Source organism: Dipodomys merriami, unplaced genomic scaffold, assembly GCF_024711535.1.
Source record: "Dipodomys merriami isolate MVZ:Mamm:240054 unplaced genomic scaffold, mDipMer1.0.p SCAF_69, whole genome shotgun sequence".
In the NCBI taxonomy this organism is placed as follows: Eukaryota; Metazoa; Chordata; class Mammalia; order Rodentia; family Heteromyidae; genus Dipodomys; species Dipodomys merriami.
In genome coordinates, this window is record NW_027206279.1 from 5,172,731 (window position 1) to 5,181,696 (window position 8,966).

The window sequence follows — 8,966 nt, forward strand, 5'->3', positions numbered from 1 at the left end:
CGGAGTAGTGTGTTTTTGACTCCTGTCTGTCTTTTCCCTAGGTGGCTGAGATCACAGGTGTGGTGGAAACTGCCAAAGTTTACCAGCTTGGTGGCACCAGAACAAACAAAGGGCTGCAGCTGCGGTGAGAGGCACTACCTGTGACTCCGATGTGATTTCTTGTGGCACGCAGCACTGGCGGTCCCCGCGGGCACCGCGGAGGGAGGCTTGTGTTCTGCCAGCCTGTGGGAAAGTTGCTCTCCCCCATGGGGCGCGAAGGGCGATGAAGTGGTAGGACACAGAGAAGGACCCTTCTGCCAGAGCCCTGCAGGCCTGGCTTGTGAGCATGATCAGAGCCTGGCTTCTGGCCCCAGCCCTCTCACCTCACTAACTGCATCGGTGAAGTCAGGGCACCTTTCCTGACTTAGTTTCCACTTCAGTAAAATGGAAGTGTCATTCACTCTACAGATACTCACTGCATGTCTACTATGTGCCAGGCACTGTTCTAGACATCAGGATAAAGGAGAGAACAAAACAGACATACACAAATCCCTGCCCTCTTGGAGCCTGAGAATTCTAAAGACCCCATATAGGAAGGAGTAGACCTAGTTTACCAGGATCACACTGCCAATGCAGGTAATAGCCATGGCTGAACCCTGGCCTAATTTGATCACCATGGACTTTCCATTTCCCTCCTTTCTCCCTTCCCCATCATCTCCCCTGGTTTGTTTTAAAAGATACACCTGGGCTAGAGTGGCTAGAGAGTCACTAAGAGAATGGCACTGAGTCCCTTAACTTCGCCAAGACAGTGGTCAGTAGAAAGACCCTGCTCTCCCCTGGAGGGAACAGACTCAGTGTGTCATTGGAGTCATCACATGATGCTGCATAGCACAGATTGGCTGCGGGGATTTGACTGTAAAGTAACTCTGAAGCACTGCCCAACTTCATCTGATTCCCTGTTAGCCTTGTCAGCTCTGGCCTGGCTGCCGCTTAAAACACCCTAGGAGGGACTGGAGGTGTGGCTCAAGTGGTAAGGTTCCTGCAGAGCAAGCTCAAGGCCCACAGTTCAATTTCCTGTACTGCCAAAAACAAAACAATGAACAAAAGTTCTATAGTTCGCATAAGTAATGGCTGATCAAATGAGATTGTAAAAGGCTAGTGGCTTGTGCCTATAACTGTAGCTACTCAGGAGGGTAAGATCTAGAGGATCACGTTTACTAAGCCAACCTTAGACAGAAAAATCTACTGGACTTCATGTCCAAAATAACCAGCAAAAAGCAGACTGGGGGCATGGTTCAAGTGATAGAGTACCAGCCAAGCAAGCAAACCATACAAGCACTGGGCCCTGAATTCAAGCTCTGGTAATAGCAAAACAAAAATCCTGGGAAGTTTATTGTGTCAGATTGATACTCCAGAGTTTGACTTGGTTGATCTTTGTTTAGCTCTTGAAGGTTGGTACTTTAGCCTTCAAGGATGTATAAGTCTAGATGATTTCCAGGGGCTGAGAAGCACAAAGGTGGAGGTGGGTAGTGCATACCACGCTATGGCTGCAGTTGACAAGCACATTCTTGGAGACACTTGTCTTTTTCATGCAGGCATGGCAATGACCAGCGAGTGTTCCGCCTAGAGTTTGTCTCAAACCAAGAGTTCACCGAAAGTGAGTTCATGAAGTGGAAAGAAGCGGTAAGTAGCTGGAGACCCCCCCCCCCCAGCAGCTGTTCCAGAGCAGCAAGTCTGTTTCCTAAATATCTTACTAATAACTGCTTCACTGTTTTTTGCTCCAGATGTTCTCTGCTGGCATGCAGTTGCCCACTCTAGATGAAATTAATAAGAAGGAGTTATCTATTAAAGAAGCTCTCAATTATAAATTCAATGATCAGGACATTGAAGAGGTAAGAAGCCTGAACCCTAGAGCCTGGAGGTTCACTAAGAACCTTCTTCATAAGCCTTGAGCTGAAGAGCACAGGGACAGTGCCCAAGCCTAGAGTTCAAGCCCTACACCCAACCGAAAAGAGAGACTTTCATGACTTTTCTTACCCTCTATCTTGACATTTTTACTATGCATGAAGATGAGCAAATCCTAGTATTGCATTAACTATAAACAGGCTTTTGGACATTCTCATCTGCAGATGAGACATCAACTCAAGTGCATTCAGGCTTTAGGGATGTATGTTCACCTAGGTTTGGTCCTTCTAGAGCTTTCTGCAAAACCCTTTGATACAAATCCTTTGATCTGTGTCCTCTTGGATAGTGCTAGCCTCGTAGTGCCAGGCCTGAGGCTGCTGCTGTGTATTGTTGTTTGCTCCTTCAAAATGTCCCAGAAGGGCCTGCGGGAAGCAGCTTGATACCCCTTGGAATAAACTCACTTGCTCTCTGGGGCACAACAGTGCTCTAGGAAGATCAGGCTCCTTTAACCTAGCAGCCTGCCTCCAAAATGGGCTCGCTTAACCTGTCCACAGAAATGGTGTGGGAATGCCTCACTGCTGGTATCTCCTCTCTGTTCTCTCTGGTGCAGATTGTAAAAGAAAAAGAAAGATTCAGGAAAGCTCCACCCAACTATGCGATGAAGAAGACTCAGCTGCTAAAGGAAAAAGTAAGGACCTGTTCTTGCCTCTTTGCCTCTTCTGTTAGGGAATAGGGAATCAAAAGCTGGCCTGTCCAGGCCAGGTGCAGGTGGTTCACTCCTATAATCCTAGCTACTCAGGAGGCTGAGATCTGAGGATCATGGTTCAAGGCCAGCCTGGGCAGGAAAATCCATGAAACTTAACTCCAGTAAATCACCAGAGAACTGCAAGTGGCACTGTGACTCAAGTGGTAGAGCACTTGCCTTGAGCTGAAGAGCTGAGGGACAGCAAACGCCCAGGCCCAGAGTTCAAGCCCCATGACCAACAAAAAAAGTTTGTGCTCTGTATGGTATTTTCACACACACAAAAAAAAAAGAGGAAAAAGAAAAAAAAGTTTGTGCCGGCAGGATTGGGAGAAGATTCTTGGCTAATTCTAAGCAATACAAAGCATTCTTAACATGTCCAAGTAGCATTCATTCCTTGGCCATTTACTTCTGTATAAATTGAAATTGATCTCGTTTATTGTGTTCTCCGTACTTCCCAGTACGGAGTTTGACATGTAGTAAGAAGAGTCTGGAGTCGTAGTCAGCCTTGTCACATACCCATTGACCTTGTCCAGCCCACCTGGGGTAGAGCCCTGTTCTCCTTGCCAGTGGGTGAGGGGACTCTCATTAGGTTAGAGCATCTTAGCCCTGGGGGCCTGGGTTTCAGGGCCCACAGCCAGGTCACTGGGCGAAAGTTTATCCATGTGTCACTGTTCCTCCACATCCCAAGAGCTCTCGTGTCTCTCTGGATGCAGGCCATGGCTGAGGACCTCGGGGATCAGGACAAGGCCAAACAAATCCAAGACCAGCTCAACGAGCTGGAGGAGCGCGCAGAGGCCCTGGACCGCCAGCGGACCAAGAACATATCTGCTATCAGGTGTGTTACCACGCCTGTTTGGGGGCCCAGGGACCTTGGCCTCAGCGGTCCGGCCACCTGTAGCCTTGTACACACTGCTGCCCAGACTGCACAGATCTCTGTGGTTAGGGCTCCATGGCCCATCCCTCCTCTCACAACCCAGCATTCTGACTCATCCCTCTTACTCACCCACAGCTACATCAACCAGCGGAACCGGGAGTGGAACATTGTGGAGTCTGAGAAGGCCCTTGTGGTGAGTAAGACAACAACTTCATCTGGATCCCTGAAGCAAACATAATGTAATGGTAGGAAATCTTTTCTGCATGTTGCCCGAGTTCTTCTTCCCATTTACTGCGATCAACATGCACTTAGCGGGCATGCAGTGTTTCTATCACACAAACCTTGTATGATTTGTTCATGAAATGAAATGGACACATAGGGTCTTACCCTTCCTCCATGGCTCTCAGTTTCTCATTTTTAGTTGTTATCCCCATCTACCCTGTGTGCTTTGGTGTTTTGTTTTGCTTTGCAGTGCCAGGGATTAAACCCTGGGGCCTCATGCATGCTAGGCCAAGTCCTGTACCCTGAGCCTCTACTCCGATCTTCTCGAGGGAGAAGGATTTGATTTCTCTCGGTCCTTTTAAAATACATTATTTGTATGTAAGCCTCAGACAAATGCACACTCTGTTCCAGGCTGAAAGTCACAACATGAAAAACCAGCAGATGGATCCCTTCACCAGGCGGCAGTGTAAGCCCACCATCGTTTCCAATGTGAGTGCCCAGAGAGGATGTCTCTAGTTGGGAACCGAGATTCTAGGACATGAAATGAATCCCATTAAGGAACTAATAATGAAGTTAAAAATAATGTTTTCCTAGCTGGGATTTGCTTGCATTTATATACTTCCTTTTTTATCTTGGTAGAGGGCATACGGGTAGTCAGAACCTGGCATGGGTTAGTGAAACTCTGCACCGGGGTGGGTGCAGAAGACTTCAGCACAGCATCCAAAATGCTGAGGAGAACCAGAAGGGTTGCGGAGCTTAGGAAATTTGGGAACATTCACAAATGTGTAGGGAGGTGGCTTGGGACGAGGTTCATTTATGTTTCACATTATATGCAACGTATTTTTAGTGGGTCTGCATTTGGCTACACATAACGTCAGATGTGCAGTTTTTACTCGTAGCACCATGCTGTTTTTGGAATTAGGAGCATTTTGGAGTTTGGATCCCACTCCAGAGATGCTGAGCTCATAGCATGTTCTGTTGCGTGGACTTGGGTGGGCTGGGGTTAGTTTTGAAGCCTTTGATTGACGTATCTACTGCCTTTGAATACTCTGCAGACTTGGTAATGGGTCCACAGTGGTGCTTGTGATGTTGGAGGCAATAGATGTGAAAGAGTCTGGCAACAGGACTCTGGATGTTTCACATCTCTATAGTAACTTAAATTCTCTCTCAGTCCAGAGACCCAGCTGTTCAAGCTGCCATCTTAGCCCAGCTCAATGCGAAATATGGCTCTGGAGTGTTACCCGATGCTCCAAAGGAAATGAGCAAGGCAAGTGCCTTCCCACCTGGCTGCTCAGCGAGGATGCTGACTAGGACCTGAAATCACCTCACCTCACCTGCCGAGAGCCTGATGTTCCCACAGGGAGGAACATGGACTTCTACCTAGCAGTCCTTCCTCTGTGTGCCCTAGCTGTTGATGGTTGTGATCATGGTATTCAGAGAGAAACTGCCCATTTAAAAGCCACTTTCTCCCTCAGGTTTTTACCTGTGGAGCCCCAGCTGTCCTGGGAATTCCTGAAATCTTAGATCAGAAGGTGGCTAACTGTCTTAAGCCCACCCTTCCTACTCACACATGGCAGGCCCGAGCCTGCCTTCTCCGTTTCACTTTGTACTCTGAAAAGGCTCCTGTACGTGGCCTCTCCTGTCCTCCCTCCCAAGAGAAAGACTCTGAAAAGCTCGTAGAGCTGAGGATGTAGCTTAGTAGCAATCCGCTATCATGGTATGGTTACAGCCCTGGGTTTCCCCCAGCACTGCAGAGAAAAAAGTAACTTTGAAAGTTAATTTTAAAATTAATTTTAGGGCTGGGAAGGTGGCTCAGTGGTAGAGTGCTTGCCTCTCCTGCATGAGGCCCTGGGTTCAATTCCTCAGCACCACATAAGCAGAAAAAAGCTGAAAGTGGCGCCGTGGCTCAAGTGGTAGAGCACTAGCCTTGAACTGAAGAGCTGAGGGACAGCGTCCAGGCCCAGCATTCAGGTCCCACGACCAACCAAAAAAAACAAAAACCTAAAATTAATTTTTTTTGGTCCAGGGTGCTGTCCCTCAGCTCTTCAACTCAAGGCAAGTGCTCTACCCCTTGAGCCACAGTGCCACTTCCAGTTTTCTTAGCGGTTTATTAGAGATCAGAGTCTCATGGACTTTCCTGCCCAGGCTGGCTTTGAACCTTGATCCTCAGATCTCAGCCTCCTGAGTAGCTAGGATTACAGACGTGAGCCACCAGCGCCCGGCTAAAATTAATTTTAAAAAGTCAGGATAAGTTACGTAACTCAAGCAAGCTCAAGGCCCTGAGTTCAAGCCTAGTACCAGACCCCAAAAATAAAAATAGATGTAAAGAGCATTAACAGGGAAATCTAATGAACCTGAACAAGGGCTTTGACACCAGTGGCTGCTGCTGCTTGAAATGTACTTACATTTATGTTCTTACCTTTTCCTTTTCTCATTGCAGGGCCAGGGAAAAGACAAAGATTTGAATTCTAAGTCAGCCAGTGACCTCTCAGAAGACCTGTTCAAAGTCCATGATTTTGATGTGAAGATTGATTTACAGGTTCCCAGCTCAGGTACGTGTGACATGGGGTAGCTGGGTGCCAGACGAATCCCCGTCCCTCAGCCAGTGAGGAGGCCTGACCGTAGGGAAGAAGTTGGGTGTCTGCTCCCCAGTGCCTGTAGAGGCTGGGTCAGACAGGCCACCGGTGTGTTCCGAGATGGAGCAGACTGCAGTCAGGATGCAAAGGCTCTCTCCTGTGTGCTGGGCTCTTCATACACCAGTCTGCTCTTCCTTCCCGCAGAGTCCAAGGCTCTGGCCATCACCTCCAAGGCCCCGCCAGCCAAGGATGGAGCTCCACGGAGATCTCTGAACTTAGAGGACTACAAAAAACGACGAGGGCTTATTTGAGCGCACCCAGCCTGCTGCCTCCAACCCTGCATGCCCCACCGGTGTCCCACCTCTCCTCTCCTCTTTTCCTTTGGTTTGCCCCCTGTGGGCTGGAGCAGCAGTAGAACTGGGAAGAGACTCTGAACTGCCAGTCATCTGTAATATAAACCATTCTCTGTATAGACCTCCCTTGTCTCCACCAACCCCTAGGCCCCACCCAGTGTGGATCTGGGCTGTCTCGGGTTTTCCAGGTCTTTAGATTTGTGTTTTGCCGGTTTTGGTTTTGTTTTTTTTTTTGTTTGTTTGTTTTGTTTTGTTTTCTGGTTTTGGTTTTTCTTTAACCAGCACAGTTCATTGGCCACTCTGCACACATTCAGTATTACCATGGAGCTGGGATTCTTGCTGGACCCCTGGTGGCAATAGCAGCAGCTCTGGACAGTCTCCCTCCAGACTGCCGTGGGCCCATCCATCGACCATTTGGCACCTGACCCTTTCAAGGGAGTGGAGATTAGGCACCCGCAACCCTCCTTCCTATCTCTCCCTTCTTTCCCTCTCTGTGGAAGAGGCATTTTCAAAACCAGTTTAGTTTCCAAAAAGTGTACATTTGTGGGGAGGGGGGGGGTCTAATTTGAGAGTGAGTGTGTGTGTATGTGTGTGTGTGTGTGCGTGTAGATGTGTGTGTGGATTTTTTTATCATTTTTTAAAAATGCAGTACTCTTTGTATCAGTCTGTCATGGGTCTATAGCTGTTTCAGATTTTTTTCAGCTGTACTTGAGCATCTGAAACTGCAAGAAAGAAACTCATTAAATGTGACTCTTCTTACTAAACAGGCCTGGCTGCTGTAGCTGTGTGACTCCCTCTCTGCCCCTTCCCCCATCACCTCCCCACTGGGGCAACAAAAAGCCTTCTGGTTCCTTCCCCTGCCCTCAGCCGCGACCTGGCAGGCGGGAGGGAGATCCAGGGCAGTGCCAGGGGAGGCAGCAGAGGCGTCTGGCGCATCTCCTGCGCAGCTTCCTGGCTGGACATAGTATGTCTTGTTCCCACCCAGTTATACCCATCTCCTCCTCCTGTTTTCATGTTTTGGCAAGAATAACATGTTGTTTTGTTTTCAAGATCATTCAACATGAATGTGGAGAGCAAACAAACAGATTAGGTTGCAAATGTCAGCAGCATGAGCCGAGTGTGCATATCCATGGTAAGCATATAGTGTTGTGCACGAGGGTGAAGCCAGCAGAAGTGTGTGTGTCATGATGAGATGCTTGGAAAGAGATCAGCTGACTGCTTGATAATCGTTCTCAGGTGTAAAGCTCCAAGTGTAAATAAAAGCGGCATTTAACAAATCTTTCCAGAACAAAGTACGACTCACTATATATACCGAGAACTAAGCTAAAGAAACAGCTGAGCGCTGACTTCCGCAGAAGGGAGAGGAAGCTCTGCTCTACTCCGCTCTGCTTTCGTTTAAGGAAGGGGGATGATGGGAAATCATGAGTTCCGTTGTATTTAAACATAAAAACAAACTCTGATAGCTCTTTCTGATTCAGTACAGCTCAGTGTTGCTTTAACTTAGTTTACATTTTTTTTACTCTTAAGGAAGCAGCAATGGATGGTTTTTATTGTGACTGTAAAATTGGTAACTATGACTGTAACACAGCTATGTTGTAGCTGGGACCCAGCTGGGTTGGGCACAGGACTGGTGATGGACTCATTAAAATCATATATACTTGAACAGTCCATTGACCAAAGCTCTTTATAGACTATTGTGTAAATGTGGAATCTCAGACTGTTAAATATCGCCGGGGCTCTGGCAGAGCCTCGGGGCTGCTGGAACCTCTCCTATCATGTCAAACAAACTTGGACTCCTTTTTCTCCTTCTGGTTTTAAAAGGCATAAAATCATAGAATCCATATGATTTGTGGGAGTCGTTCTGACCCACGATGTAGATCTGTATTTAGTATCATTTGGATTTGGAAAAGTGTCAATTACATTATGGCTGTGTAATAAAATTTTTATTAAAACTGCATCACACTGTAGCACTTTACCACTGCTGCCCGCCCTTCCCCCACTGGCGCTGCTGCTCCCTTGCACGCCCAGAAGCCATAGCACAGGGCAGGGAGAAAAGCCAACCAGAGAAGACAAACGTGGCCAGCCCGGTCTCCGGTCTGGTGAGGGGGTCAAGGCCCGGCATCTGCCTGCACTCTCTGCCGCGCTGGGGTCTCGGCCAGGTAGAGGATGCTAGATTGCCCTGCCGGCAGGCTTCTTGCTGAGCTCACTTCAGTATTGAAGGGAGTGGCACCTGCAATTGTGTCGTACATTTTAGCTCAAGAACCAAAGCCAGTGTCCAGATACCTAGCTCACAATGTAGATATAAGTTACGT

The 8,966-nt window shown here is 48.0% G+C and overlaps 1 protein-coding gene across 1 annotated transcript in view; it reads left to right on the forward strand.

Moving 5' to 3' along the window:
• Positions 1-8,611, forward strand: part of Rtf1 (RTF1 homolog, Paf1/RNA polymerase II complex component) — a 40,742-nt gene extending 32,131 nt beyond the window's left edge. The window contains exons 9-18 of the mRNA XM_070005844.1: positions 42-124; positions 1,575-1,662; positions 1,764-1,871; positions 2,495-2,572; positions 3,343-3,464; positions 3,639-3,696; positions 4,137-4,214; positions 4,897-4,992; positions 6,166-6,277; positions 6,506-8,611. Of these exons, the coding sequence (XP_069861945.1) occupies positions 42-124; positions 1,575-1,662; positions 1,764-1,871; positions 2,495-2,572; positions 3,343-3,464; positions 3,639-3,696; positions 4,137-4,214; positions 4,897-4,992; positions 6,166-6,277; positions 6,506-6,612 (930 nt within the window). The 3' untranslated portion in view covers positions 6,613-8,611. The remainder of the gene's footprint in view (positions 1-41; positions 125-1,574; positions 1,663-1,763; positions 1,872-2,494; positions 2,573-3,342; positions 3,465-3,638; positions 3,697-4,136; positions 4,215-4,896; positions 4,993-6,165; positions 6,278-6,505) is intronic.
• Positions 8,612-8,966: the final 355 nt, after the last annotated feature.